At 48.2% G+C, this 14,785-nt stretch overlaps 2 protein-coding genes across 2 annotated transcripts in view; both read left to right on the top strand.

Moving 5' to 3' along the window:
• The first annotated feature begins 2,890 nt into the window (after positions 1-2,890).
• Positions 2,891-5,911, top strand: ADRB3 (adrenoceptor beta 3). Its single transcript, XM_072776441.1, has 2 exons — positions 2,891-4,505; positions 5,209-5,911. The coding sequence occupies exons 1-2, from the start codon at positions 3,310-3,312 to the stop codon at positions 5,228-5,230; spliced, it is 1,218 nt and encodes a 405-aa protein (XP_072632542.1). The 5' UTR covers positions 2,891-3,309; the 3' UTR covers positions 5,231-5,911.
• A 5,864-nt stretch (positions 5,912-11,775) lies between these two features.
• GOT1L1 (glutamic-oxaloacetic transaminase 1 like 1) overlaps positions 11,776-14,785 on the top strand; it is a 40,565-nt gene continuing 37,555 nt past the window's right edge. The window contains exon 1 of the mRNA XM_072776440.1: positions 11,776-12,428. Coding sequence (XP_072632541.1) covers positions 12,345-12,428 — 84 coding nt within the window. The 5' untranslated portion in view covers positions 11,776-12,344. The remainder of the gene's footprint in view (positions 12,429-14,785) is intronic.

The raw sequence follows: 14,785 nt of genomic DNA, 5'->3' as shown, positions 1-14,785 counted from the left end.
TTAGATGTCTACTAGCAGCCAATTGATTCCATAGATTATGGTATAGCCATACAGTGGAGTATTAAAAATGGGATGCTATTGTGTATTAGTATGGAAGGATTACAGATAAATATTGTGAAGCAAAAATAAGCAAGGTGCAGAACAGTGGTTGTATTTTATGATCATCTGTGTAGAAAGGAGAGGACAAAAGCACATGTATTCATATTGACTTGTTTGCATATAAGATATTGCTGGAAGGATAAACAAGAGACTAGCGGTGGTTACTCCTAAAGAAGTTGAAAATCCGGATGAAGGGAACTTTCTAATATATGTATTTTGAATGTTTTGATGATTGAATAATGTGAATGCATCACCCATTCAAAAGAGTAAGTGAAAAAACACACAAGCACAAGAAAGAGAACAAAGTGGCAAAAGAGGGAGCCTTTCTCCCTGCCAGCCTCTTGGGCAGGAGGAGGCCGGACTAGGAATGGGAGCAGGACTGGGCATTCAGAGGGAAGCATGCCAAGTGTTCCAGCTTCAGCTATTGCTCTGCTTGCTCATAAAAGCTTTCACTAACAGGGGCCTGGGATTCCTCTGCTCATGCTCTCCTTTGGTTATTGGCCTAATCAGTCCCTATACTCCAGCACACTCATGTGGCTTGGGAATCTTGTCTTTTTTGAAAATGTAAACATTTGTATACACTTTACTGGAATAATGAGGTCACCCCCTAAAGCACGACAGCCTTTGAAGTTGCTTGACTTCCTTGCCCACTTATCTTACCATGGCCCCCCAACTCTGATGTCCTGGAAAAAAAATTGCTAAATGACACGTATATGTTTTAGAGATTACTCTTTAAGAATCTTTTTTTTTTTTTATTTTTTTTATTTTTTTTTACTCTTTAAGAATCTTATGACGCTCCTTTGAGATAACTGGCAACACTCTAGGGTGTTGCCAAACCCAACTTGAGAGTGATCGCCCTGATGACCGGCAAGAGGTTGCAGCCAAGACTCAAAGCCAAGTGTGGCCTGCTCCACTCAGGCAGGACCGGGGGTAGGGGGTGCCGAGGCAAGGCTCTCCACCTCCACCCATTGGGCATCCCTGTGCTTGGGGTACTGCATGGGTATGGAAGGCACTGGTTTGGGGGCCACTGACAAATCCTGCTTGTGAGTGAGCTGCTAGGACCCTGGGAGACAAAACTGGTTCTTTCTCCTCAGGGATAATTTTAGGTCCTCACGTCCCCTCCCATCTTTCTAACTCCCAACCCCTGGCTCAGCCTCCCAGAGGGATTGCTTAGACCAGTGACTATACAGGGTTCTTTTGAAATACCGAGCTGTTCAAAAGAGACATGTGAGGGTATGGCCCTAGAGGCAATTTCCATGATTACTTTATCCCTTTTGTCCCATTGTTATAGGGGAGGAAGGAAGACAGCTCCAGGATCAGGTGCTGATAGGACTTAATATAGGTATTATGTCTTCCTGCTCTCAACTTGAACCCAGAGGCTTATTTTCCAGCCTCATCTCTCCATACCTTGCTTGACAGGAACTGGCTTAGAGATTGGGAGAGCGTGGCTGGCAGAATCAGCCTGAAGTCTGAGGGAGAGAAGGAGCTTTGGGCTTGTCAGGTGAGGGAGCCTCTGATGGGGAGCTGCAGGAGAAACTTAAGAGGCCTTAAAATAGCAGGCCTATCTTTTCCTGCAATAGACGATGCAATGTGTGACTTCGTGTGACTTCCTCAGCTGCATGTCTTCTGACTTTTAAAAGTTTATGAATAAAATCTTTAAGAAAGTAGAGTGAACATCTTACCATTGGAAGAGGAGTGATGGAGATTTGTGGAGGGCTGGGGGGTGATGGTGGCTAGGCCTCAAGCCTCAACCTCAAACCCGTTTATTCAGTTTCAACATGTCCTCAAAGAATTTTAAAATGTGAAATTATCGAGAATTTTATTTTTTATTTATATTTTTAAAAATATTTTATTTATTTATTCATGAGAGACACACAAAGAGAGGCAGAGACATAGGCAGGGGGAGAAGCAGGCTCCCTGAGGGGGGAGCCTGATGCGGGACTATATCCCAGGACCCCAGGATCATGACCTGAGCCAAGGGCAGACACTCAACCCACTGAGCCACCCAGGTGCCCAAAATTTTAGAGAATTTTAAAAGAAAGGACCCATCTAGACATTTTCTAGGTGGAAAGGTGTGTGAAGGGGGCAATGAGCAGTGGGGAAGATGGAGACATTGAAACCCTGAGCATCTCAGTCTACAAGGAGCCAGATCAAAATTTTTAAATGAGCAGGCAATGCGAAAGACTCCTGGAAAACATGGAATTTCTCCAGTGACTGAAAAGAACAAGAACAACAAAAAGACAACAGAGAACCTGAGGAACAGGGAGGGTACAGTGAAATAGAAGAAGGAAGAGGGCACAAATCCCATCGGAATGAGGTCTTGGGAGAAGAGAGAAGACACTGGCTGCCCTCTTTTACTTACAATATTTTATTTTCTTTTTAAAGATTTTATTTTATTGTATTTCGAACGGGGAGAGAGAGAGAGAGAGCAAGAGAGCAAGCATGAGCACGGAGGAAGGGGCAGAGGGAGAACCAGACTCTCCACAGAGCAGGGAGTGAGGAGCTTGGGGCTCCAGGTGATGCTCCATCCCAGGACCCAGGGACCATGACCCCAGGTCAAGGGAGACGCTTAACCGAGGGAGTCACCCAGGCGCCCCTACTTAGAATATTTTGGAGAAGGACACTCACTCAAGTAAATGAGGTGCTACTGCGGAAAATTTGGTTTGCCCTGGGAAGGTTACCTTTTCCTGGTAACAGGGCAAAGCGGTGGTGGCGTGTGCGGGGTGAAGACCGCCCTTCTGCTGGCGTTGGGCTGGACCTTCCCGGGACGCGGTGCGGAGTTCCAGGAAACCGGCGGACGCAGCGCTGCGCGGAGCGAGTGCGGTGGCTCCGGCCGGAGTGGGCGCAGCGCGGCTGACAAGTCCGGGCGTCGCTACTCCAGATATGGTTAAAGGAAAACGCAGGCGTCCATCTCTCCTCCCCCGCTCCCCTCGGATTCCCTTCCTGACGCCCGGCTCGGTGAGACTATTGGCCGCTGCCCCTTTAAGGGCCTCCACCCCTCCGCCCCTACCCACCCCCCCGCAGCGGTGGCACCACGCGGGTGGGAGGGGGGCAGGCTGAGCCTTCTGGCCGGGTCTCCTCGGGAAGATGGCTCAGGCCCGGGAAAGCGCTCCCACGCCCCGCTGGCCCCTTCCCTGAGCTGGGGGAAGGGACCCGTCCGGAAGGGAGACCCCTCCTCCCTTCCCCTCCCGCCCCACTCGCGCCGCGGGGATGGCTCCGTGGCCTCACGGGAACGGCTCTGTGGCCTCGTGGCCGGCTGCCCCCACCCCGACGCCCGATGCCGCCAACACGAGTGGGCTGCCAGGGGCGCCCTGGGCGGTGGCCTTGGCGGGGGCGCTGTTGGCGCTGGAGGTGCTGGCCACCGTGGGAGGCAACCTGCTGGTCATCGTGGCCATCGCTCGGACGCCAAGACTGCAGACCATGACCAACGTGTTCGTGACGTCGCTGGCCACCGCGGACCTGGTGGTGGGGCTCCTGGTAGTGCCGCCGGGGGCCACCTTGGCGCTGACGGGCCGCTGGCCTCTGGGCGCCACCGGTTGCGAGCTGTGGACCTCAGTGGACGTGCTGTGTGTGACAGCCAGCATCGAAACCCTGTGCGCCCTGGCGGTGGACCGCTACCTGGCCGTGACCAACCCGCTGCGCTACGGCGCCCTGGTCACCAAACGGCGCGCCCGGGCGGCAGTGGTCCTGGTGTGGGTCGTGTCCGCCGCGGTGTCGTTCGCGCCCATCATGAGCAAGTGGTGGCGCGTGGGAGCCGACGCCGAGGCGCAGCGCTGCCACTCCAACCCGCACTGCTGCGCCTTCGCCTCCAACATACCCTACGCGCTGCTCTCCTCCTCCGTCTCCTTCTACCTTCCGCTTCTGGTGATGCTCTTCGTCTACGCGCGCGTTTTCCTCGTGGCTACGCGCCAACTGCGCCTGCTGCGCCGGGAGCTGGGCCGCTTCCCGCCCGCGGAGTCTCCGCCGGCCGCGTCTCGCTCCCGGTCCCCCGGCCCGGCCCGGCGGTGCGCTTCGCCCGCCGCGGTGCCCTCCGACCGCCTGCGGCCCGCGCGCCTCCTGCCTCTGCGGGAGCACCGGGCCCTGCGCACCCTGGGCCTCATCGTGGGCACCTTCACTCTCTGCTGGTTGCCCTTCTTCGTGGCCAACGTGATGCGCGCTCTCGGGGGGCCCTCTCTGGTTCCCAGCCCGGCCCTCCTGGCCCTTAACTGGCTGGGCTACGCCAACTCTGCCTTCAACCCGCTCATCTACTGCCGCAGCCCCGACTTCCGCAGCGCTTTCCGCCGCCTACTGTGCCGCTGCCGGCGGGAGGAGCACCGCGCCGCCGCCTCCCCGCCGGGCGACCCCTCGGCCGCCCCTGCGGCCCTGACCAGCCCCGCGGAGTCCAGCCGGTGCCCAGCGCTCGACGGGTGGGTAACTGAGGCGAGGAGGCCGGCGGTTCAGGGTCAGAAGGCATTCGGAGTCTCTTTGGGCCATTTCTCGGAGTTTGGGGTTCGGTAGGATAAGGTGGGGTTGGAGACGTCTCTGCGGCGAAAGAAGGGGGGACCTGGAGTAGGGAACCAACATGGAAGCCCGGACCCTTCCGTCTCCCGCGGCCGAGCACCTGCCCCAGGACGGAAGCAAAGAGGGCAGCAGATTGTTGTTCACCCCAGGACCTAGTGCGGTCCGGGGAATGCGGCTGTATCCTGAGCCGGCTCGGTCAGCTCCGCATTTTCTAGCTGAGTTCTTTGGCCTCCCAGATCTCTTGCCACCCCTTGGGCCGGCTTTGACTTGCAGGGAAGACGAGAGGCCTTCTCAGACTCAAGGCCTGAGCTCTGGTTTCTTTGAAAGGTGTGATAGCTACGGAGTGATGGTGAGAATCCACTCGAGGTCTGAAGGATAAGCGGGAGTTGGGGAGGGGGTGAGGACTGTGAGTGTCAATTCTTCTCCTGGGTAGGAGCAGGCCCCGTTGGAGGTGGGGGGTGGGTATTTTGTGGCTGGGTGGAGCCCGGATGCTTCTGCGAGATTGTGGACAAATGCTTCCCAGCGTCCCTGACCTTTGCTCCTTCCCTCTACTGGCCCTGTCTCCACCCTGTGCCCCTCACCCCAAGATATGTTATCTCCATTTTTCAGGGCTTCCTGGGGAATCTCTTAGGTCCTGAACGACAAGAAACAACTCTGTCAATCCAGAACTTTTGGAAAGCCTCTCCTGGCCTCTGTTTAGAATGGGCCCTGTGGAACTTCCCAGCTGGAAATCTCTGACCTCCAGAAACTGATGACTTGGCCTTGGGGTGGGGAGGCGGAGGTTGGGAGGGGCAACCCTTACCAAGTGAGTTTTCACCATCCTCTTGTCTCTCTCTTCCTGAGAAGAGTTTTCTAAACCCCACCCCTGAATTTTACCACTACCTCAGCAGCTGAAGTACCCAGCAGCCTGCTCTCAGCTGCCCTCGGAGTCCCCATTAGCTTTGGTGGCCCACCTGTCACCTTGCTCACTTCTGTGCTGCGTGCTTAGGGCAAAGAGGTCTCTCCTCCTTCTATTCTTTCTGCTGCCTGTGGACCTGATGGACCACTGAGTGTCCTTCAGGCTCGGTGGGCAAGGCTGGGAGCAGAAAGCTATAAAAGGTCCGGGTTTGGGGTTCTGTCCCTGACTCCATCACTACAGATTCCTAAGCACCAGCCTTCCCCCCTTTGGATACAGGACAGCTCTGATCTACCTCACAGCAGTGTCAGGAGGACTTCTCCAGGGTTTGAGGAGGGTGGAGGGTGAATTCCATTAGAGTGGATTCCTTCTTTTCCTTTTAGCATCAAATTAATAAATATTAGTGAATGCAGTTCATCTACTGCCTGCTTTTCTCCATTTCTTTCCCCTATGATCCGCTTACTCCCTTCTTAGAGCTGGCTTTTGAAAGATGCAATAAATTAAGATTAATCCTTGCCCCTTTCTTCCTACTCATTATGAAACAAAAGATGAAAAGTCTGTCTGGATGAAGGGGAGGGAGCTTAAGCCGTTGCCACTCCTGCATCTCCATCTTTCCAAAATTCACGGAATCCAGTTGCAAGTGGGTAGCAAAGCCATGCTGCCCAAAGGATTTGAGTGCAGTGCTCATAGGAGGACACAGTTTGCTATGCTCAGGATCAGGGCTTATGGAGTGTGTGTCAACTCCCAGGCTATAAACCAGTGGTGCCTTCATAAAATCCATTGCCATCAGGAACCAGTTTTGTCTAGTATTTACGTGTGTGTGTGTGTGTGTGTGTGTGTGTGTGTTTGGAGGCACAGATCATTGTTTGTGTTGGGCAAATGTCTGGTTATAAATATATTCTGGGGCAGCCCCCTTGGCGCAGCGGTTTAGCGCCACCAGCAGCCCAGGGCATGATCCTGGAGACCCTGGATCGAGTCCCACGTCAGGCTCTCTGTATGATTGTATGATGCCTGCTTCTCCCTCTGCCTGTGTCTCTGCCTCTCTCTCTCTCTGTCTCTATGAATAAATAAATAAAATCTTTTTAAAAATTATAATAAATAAATAAATAAATAAATAAATAATAAATTCTGATGCTTCCCATCCTTTCCACAACCTCTCCCTTTCCTGGGCTGCAGAAATCAATGTTATTCTTTTGAAATAAAACTGGAAAAAAAAACTGGAATCACAAGTTTGAGTTAGTTGATAATTTTTCCCCCTTATTCCAATTCTTTTTTAGAATTTTATTTATTTATTCATGAGCGAGAGAGAGAGGCAGAGACACAGGCAGAGGGAGAAGCAAGCTCCATGCAGGGAGCCCGATGTGGGATTTGATCCCGGGACTTGATCCTGGGACTCCAGGATCATGCCCTGGGCGGAAGGCAGGCACTAAACCACTGAGCCACCCAGGGATCCCCCCCTTATTCCAATTCTTAAGGACCTTATCAGGCCATTTCCTTTGGAAAGAAAATTTCTATGGAAGTCACTGAATCATTTTGTGAGTTCTTATTTAAAAACCATAAGCAAAAAAAAAAAAAAAAAAAAAAAACCATAAGCAGAGACCATCATCCAGGCTGATTTACAGGATGGCTACTAAATCATCAAATGTTTAACATGCTCTGTGACAGCAGGGTAGAATGAACTTGCTAGATTCAGGAGCTCCAGAGTTATAAAACTTCGATCTACCCTGAGGATAAACTCAGTGGATTTCCACATATGGCCGGACCCTGTGAATTGGACCTGGCCTCTGCTGCTCCCTTTTCTCCAGGAGCCTAGGTTTCATTTCTTAGGATGTTTGCATACCAAAGATGACCTTCTCTTTTTCAGTCCAGAGCAGTGTGAGATCTCTTGGGTCTGAGGTATGGGAGGTTTCTTATCAAGGACTCAACTTTTGAATGCTTAGTGGAGAAGGAAGTCTTGCTTTGGCCTGGAAATAAGTAAGAGGGCCTCCTCTCGCCATCTCTGGATATTCTTCCAACATCGCTGAGGAAAGTTGTCCAGTCAGTCCTAGGCAGGGAAGAAGGATGATTTTGTAGGAGGGGAGTGGAGTGGGGCTCTGGTTTGTAGAAATGTCCTTGAATGTTATCCAAGAGCTCATACTGCGTGAATCTTGCTTGACACACACCCATGTGCCAGCTGTCAGGCTCCTTTAGAGTGTTTAGGTTTGCACTGGTCTGTGGACTCCATCTGCAAATTGTTACCAGTGCATTTGACAGATGGAGAGTCAGCCATTCTGGTCATCCCTCCAGCAACTTGTGGCTAGGTGTCAGGCTGAAGGAGATTTACATCCTGGATGCTGAGCAGGCTGCTTTTGCTAGCACGGGGCCTAAGCACTTGAACTGTGGAAGACAAACACCCATCTTCTGAACCTAGAGAGGTGAAGACTTACAGACCAGTGAGAACAAAAACACCTGTGGAACCCTGGCCTTGCCAGAATCTGTTAGCAGGAGCTGGGCATGGGCAGAAATGACAGGGCAAAGGGGGTGAGCTCAGCAGAGAGGGGATGAAGAGTGACTGGGTTTTCCAGAGGTGACTTACCTTCTGCATCAGGTGGAACCACTAAGGGGCAAGCAGAATTAGGGTAAGGAGGAGGCTGAAAACAGGCTTTCCTAGGACTCTCCCCATGGTAAGATTCTTCTGGGGGACCATGGTTGGTGCAGCTTCTCCCTTTAATTTTGGGGGCACTGGTGAAGGCCATGGGAATAGTCTTCCTTTATGTTTTGATCCTGAAAGCCAATCATCTGGGCTCCCTCTACGGCTTCCTGGTTGCAGATCTATGTCTGTGTTTGCCTGTCTCTCCAGAGAAGTGAGAACTGCAATGGGGAGTACAGCTGATGCCCAACACCCTACCCCACCCCCCCGCCCCAGCCAACCCCATGCAAGAAGCCCTGGAGGTAGCTCACCATAGGCCAATTAGTTGAAGCATAATATGAAACAGTTAAATTAGCAGAAACTCCAGAAGGCCATCTAATTTTCTTAGCTATTATGACATTAAGGAAATTCAGAACGCTTTCCTCAGTGTCCTCATCTATAAAGTAAAGAGACAAAGGTTGACTTTCTCTCCTCTCTTGCCTTTAGAAGGGGTTTGAGGGTACCTAAAGCTCCGTGGAGTCCAAGGCAGAGAGCTTCAACTGCAGTCTTTGCCCCACCTCAAGCATAAACGGTGCTGGGCGCCCCCTGATGGTGTTGGGAGGTACAACAGGCATGGGCTTGGAAGTGTCCATCTGTTGACTAGCCAGGGAGCAGGAATGCAATTTTCCTAAGGCCAGAAAGTATCAGAGCTGGAAGAGGGCATAGAAATGATTTAGTTCAACTCTTTGATAACGTGGATGAAGAAACGGACTTCTAGAGAGGTGAACTGTAAGTAGCCAATATTACTTTAGTCAGAGACAGGCAACACTGGTAGTGTAAAGAGTGCCAAATTTGAACCTGGAAAAACAAGAAAGGGAGAAAGAAGGAAATGGCCATGAATTGAGCACCAGTCAATATACCAGTACTGTCAGAGGTGGATCTACAATGTTATGTTGAAGTGATAGCAAATAGTAGAGCCTCATAGAAATCAAATAGCTTATAACCCAATCTACTAGACTAAAAATTTCATTTTATTCCCCTTCCACACTCACTGATAATCAGTTATGTGACACTGAGCAGGTTACTTGGCATCTCTGACATTTTATTTGACTGTGAATCAAATGGAGATTCTATTATTGTTCTACCCAGCTCATGCAGTCTAGTTTTGAAGACCAAATGGGTGGCCCAGTGGTTGAGCATCTGCCTTCAGCTCAGGCTGTCATCCTGGGGCCCTGGGATCTAGTCCCGCACTAGGCTTTCCCCAGGGAGCCTGGTTCTCCCTCTGCCTGTGTCTCTGCTCCTCTCTCTGTCTCTCCAAAAACAGTTTGGAAAATGATAGGGCTCCTCCAGTGTTAATTGAAGTAGGGAGCAAAGACTAGTCTCAGGCCTCCTGATTTTGATCTGTGGATAGTCCTGCTTCCACAGACAGCCTAGACCTTGTACTTGTCTTTGGCCAGGATGGGCATGTCCCTCCTGGTCTTTCTTCTGCAGGTTCATCCCTGCCTCAGACTGGTACCTCTGGTTTCATATCCATGTCACAAAACACCTCCCCTTCTGGTTTTTTTTTCACATTCAAACTCTGGTCTGGCCTGTGCCTGACATTTTGGTCCTGGTTTGACTCACCCTACCTTTTCCCATGCAGCATGTGTAATGAGCCAATTTTTAAGGTTGGATAGAAGTTTAGGACAGAGGGCACTTTATGGTACATTATAGTAAAGGTTCATTAGAATGGGGCCCTAAAGAACCAGAAAAGAAGATGGTCTATTAGTTTGCTAGAACTGGCATAACAAATTACTTTTCTCATAGTTCTAGAGGCTAGAAGTAAAATGACAAGGTGTTGGCAGGATCATGCCCTCTCTGAAGGGATCCTTGGTTGCATCTTGCAGCTTCTCACAGTGATCCTTGCTGGTGATCCTTGGCATTGCTTGGCTTGTAGCTGTGTCATTACAACTTCTGCCTCTGTCTTCACATGGCCTTCTTCCACTTTGTGTCTGTGTCCACAGTTTCCCTCTTCTTATAAGGACATCAGTCATTGGAGTAGAGCCTAACTTAATTCAGTATGAGCTCATTTTAACTTGATTACATCTGCAAAGACCCTATTTCCAAATAAGGTCACATTCACAGGTTCTAGGGGTTAGGACTTCAATGCATCTTTAAAGAAGACATGGTTCAACCTACAACAGAAGATATGATGGAAAAGGAGGAATACTATATTCCTAGCATTTCTGTGTTCATCTTATTCCTTTTCAAGGATCCATGTCATCTTGTAATGAGAAGGGTGGTAGGGGTGCTATCTATTTGTGGATTTCCATTTCTGGATCTTTCTTCCCTTCTCCCTGCCCCAGATTTGAGAAGCCACTAAGTAAGTCAGATCTTGTGTTTGTTGTCTCTTGTGGACAGCTCTCAGTTGTCCATTCTTCCCTTCTTCCTTTAGTGATAGAACGCCTAAGTTTTAGCTGGGCACAAGGCCTTGCTAAAGACATATTGCAGCCTTCTGGCAGCTAGGTGTGACTATGTGCCTAAGTTCTAGCTGACTGAGGTGTACGGCTTCCAGGTCTGCCATTAAAGGGAAAGGGCATATCCTCCACATTCACTTCTTCCCTTCCCACTGGTTGGAAGGCAGATGTGATGATAGGAACTGAAGCAGCTACCTTAGGTCATGAGATGGCAGCCATGTGTTATAGGTGACAGAAAAACCAGATAGGAGGAACCTGGGTATTCAACAGTGTGGAGTCACCTTCTCCACCATGGACTGCTTATGTTTAATTAAGACACTTAAATGAAAGAAAAATAAACTCCTATCTTGTTTAAGTCAGAATTATTTTGGACTTTTTTTTTAAATCACAGCCACATCAAACAAATTCATCAGTGAAGGGATAATAAAAGAAGGTATAAATGAATGTGCAACTGCTGACATTCTGTGATGAATATACATTGGGTTACAAATCTGTCTTGCTTTGGTACCTCATAGGGTACCCCTGATCTCTGGGGATTGGCATCTCTATAGAGTTGGAGTTTATGTGGCACCGGAGACCACCATGTCTGTCTCTTTGACCTTGATTCCCATGGGGACAATGATCAATGAGTGTATTAGTTTTCCAAGACTGCTGCAACAAGTTGCCATGACCTTGGTGGCTTAGAACAACAGAAATTTATTCTCTCATGATTCTGGAGGCCAGAAGTCTGAAAGCAAGGTGTCAAGAGGACTGGCACCTTCTGGAGGCTCTGAGGAGGAATCCCATTCCTCTTTCCTAGCTTCTGGTGGTTCTGAAATTTTTAGCATTCCTTGGCTTGTAGACATACAATATTCCAATCTCTACCTCTGACACACATGTGTGTCTCTTTTCTGTCCTTTTAGGGACACATGTCATTGGATTTGGAGCCTATCCTAATCCAGGATAATCTCATCTCAAGATCCTTAACTTAATTATATTTGCAAAGACCCTTAATCCAAATATGGGGATGCCTGGGTTGCTTAGTGGTTAAGCACATGCCTTCGGCCCAGGGCATGGTCCTGGAGTCCTAGGATCAAGTCCCACATCAGGCTCCCTGCATGGAGTCTGCTTCTCTCTCTGCCTATGTCTCTGCCTCTCTCTCTCTATGTTTCTCATGAATAAATAAATAAAATCTTTTTTGAAATCCAAATAAGAAAAAAATAAAAAAATAATAAAAAATAAAAAATCCAAATAAGGTCACATTCTGAGACTGCAGGTTGACATATATTTGGGAACTACCATTAGAGACACTTGTAAATCCTTTAACTGGGAGTTCTGGTTCTGAAGATTATAATCCACTTCAGTCACCCTTCAGGAAAGAGCTGTTTGCTCCAGAAGCACTTAGACTCTGCGGTAAGGCAGGATTCTGAGAATACCCAAGGACTCATGTCCTTATATAATTCCCTCCCCTTGAATATGGGTGGGACCTGTAATTTGCCTCTAAGAAATATAATATGACAAAGTGATGGAATATCACTTCTGTGATTATATTATATGGCAGAGATGAAAGGACTTCAAGGTTTAAGGTCTAATCAATTGACTTAAGTTAATAAAAAGGCAGATTATCCTGGGTGGGCCTGACCTAATTAGGCTAGCCCTTTAAAAGAAGGTCATAAGTCAGAGATAGAAGAAGTCAGAAAGATACTGTTGCTGATCTTGAAGAAGCTAACCACCATGAGTTCCACAACTGCAAAGAAATGGATCCTGCCAACAGCCACATGAGTTGGAAGAAGACACTCAGCCTCAGATGAGACTGCAGCCCCAGCTGACATCTTCACTGTACCCTGGTGAGACCCTAAGCAGAAGACTCTTGAGACATGGAAACTATGAGGTAATAAATGTGTGTTATTCTAAGCTGTTAAATTTGTAGTAATTTGTTATATAAAAATAGAAAACAAATGCAGATTCACTGCACAATTCTGCCCAAGGCTTCTTTTCTAACAGTCCTTCTCTGGTAGTGTTTTGTTGTTGTTGTTGTTATTTTTAAGTTTATTTGCTTAAGCAATCTCTACACCTAACGTGGTGTTGGATCTCATGACCCCGGATCAGGAGTTGCACACTCCACTGACAGAGCCAGCCAGGTGCCTCTCTCTGGTGGTGTTTGTAAAGATTTCTCATCAAAACCCAAAATACAATGGACCACAAGCTCAGGAAGATCTCATGACCTGCCACGGGTTACTATTCTTCCAGAGAACTATTGGAGACTCATGCTTGGGTGTCTGAGGAACTGGGTCTTTCAGTCTTTGTCATTCACAGTGGCCTTAGGGCCAGTCATTCTATGATTTCTTGGCCTATACACATCTTTTAAAGAAAATTAGGAGCTAAAAGTTCAAAAGCAATTTACTTCTGAGTTGCTAGTGAGGAGCCACCCTTCATCCCACAAAGACACAGCAAACATAGTTCCCAAAGTCTCTTTAGCAAGAACCAAGTTGAACTATCGTTGCTTCTGCTGTTGGTATTCCCAGAAGGGGGTAGGGATGGGTCACTTCTTCCCAGGGAAGAGAGAAGTGGAAACAGGAGAGCTTTACATCAGCTCAACACCACCCTCAGTGTCTCTAGTTTCTCTCCAGTTGCTGGGTCATGTGAGTGAGCCCTTCCTCCCAGGCCTCCCCCTGGGTCCAAGTCTGAACTTAATTGATGTTGGAACATTGTGCCAGAACCACAGGGAGGGAGACTGGGGAACTAAGGGAAGCGTAGGCAGCTGCTTTTCCAATGGAGAAATTCCTACCATTTTTGGGGAAGGAGAAACATATGGAGCTGATGGTGAACTTTACTGCTCCAACAACCTCAAGATCCAGAGTCTAGCTGAGTGATGGATTCCTCTAATTTTCAGGAAAGAACTAGTTTTTTTTTTTTAAAGATTTATTTATTTGAAAAAGAGAGAGAGAGAAAGTGTGTGCGCACGTGAGCACTCCACACGCACTCCAGCGGGGGAGGGGCAGAGGGAGAAGGAGAGAGAATCTCAAGCAGAATCCCCACTGTGCATGGAGCTGGATGGATGAACAGATGGATATGATGCAGGGTTCCATCCCAGGACCCTGAAATCATGACCTAAGCTGAAACCAAGAGTCGCAGGTTTAACTGACTGAGCCAGCCAGGTGTCCTGGGAAGGACTAGTCCTAAGAACAAACTAGTTCTTATCCCTAGCCTGCTCTTATGTCATCCCCTTGGTAGGGTTGGTGGATAGCTGGTATTGACTTGGGTGGTCTGGCATTAGACTTCTGACCTCATAAAATGAAAAAATATTTAAACTTTGCCTTTGTTGTCCTTTAACATTTCTTGCAAGTTGATGTAATGAAAAATTCTTAAAAAAAACAGGAGATAGAAAAATTGTACAAAAATAAATGCAAATTATTATTGACACTTAAGATATTGTTTAAGTTAAGCAGATATTTTTCAGGACTATCCCTGCTTGCCAATACCTCCCTCAATGCTTGGTCTGGTGCCTGGTATTTTTAGGGAGGACAACTGGCAAGTTTACCCATTAGCCACTGCCATAGCTCAGGCCCTCATCACTTCTTAACCAAATTAACTAAAATAGTCTCCACTTGGCCTGCTGAGTTCTGGCTACCCTCCAATTCATCCTCCACAAGCCCCCAGAGAGATTCTTCTAAAATATAAATCTGACAATGTCATTCCCTTTCTTAAAATCATTCAATGGCTTTCTAAAGCATTTTGTGGTAAGATTCAGACCCCTCAACATAGAGGTGTGACATTAAATGGACAGTGCCTACCTTCCTTACCCGACTTCCCATCACTCTCCTCCCCCATACGCTATTATTCCAACCATACTAACATTACTAAAGAACTCATTTCTTCTTGTCTTTGTATCTTCACACAGACTGTACCCTCTGTCATCCATTTAAACACAGATTGTACACTATCTTCATCCATCTCAGCAGTAACAGAGAGAATAGAGTCTACATACATTACGAGATAAAACTGATACAGTTTTCCAAGGACTAGAATGTAGGGTGTAAAAGAAAAAAAGGAGTTAAGGATGAGACCAGGATTTTTGGCCTGACCGCCTGGTTGAATGGACTTGCCATTTACCAAAATGGGAAAGAAGGGGACAAGGGAGGTGGGATATGAAACTATGAGTTAGTTTCATAAACACAATAAATTTGAAAAATTATTAATTATTTGTTGGAATATGGATAGGCATTTGGATTTCCAAATCTGTAAGTT

Source organism: Canis lupus, chromosome 15, assembly GCF_048164855.1.
Source record: "Canis lupus baileyi chromosome 15, mCanLup2.hap1, whole genome shotgun sequence".
Taxonomy (NCBI): Eukaryota; Metazoa; Chordata; class Mammalia; order Carnivora; family Canidae; genus Canis; species Canis lupus.
The sequence above is the reverse complement of the archived record's forward strand: the minus strand, read 5'-3'. Positions and strand labels throughout refer to the sequence as shown.

Coding starts and splice junctions, on each gene's coding strand:
- ADRB3 (XM_072776441.1), top strand. CDS start 3,310: ATGGCTCCGTGGCCTCACGGGAACGGCTCTGTGGCCTCGTGGCCGGCT. Junction 4,506..5,208: donor CGGTGCCCAGCGCTCGACGG/GTGGGTAACTGA, acceptor TCCATTTTTCAG/GGCTTCCTGGGGAATCTCTT.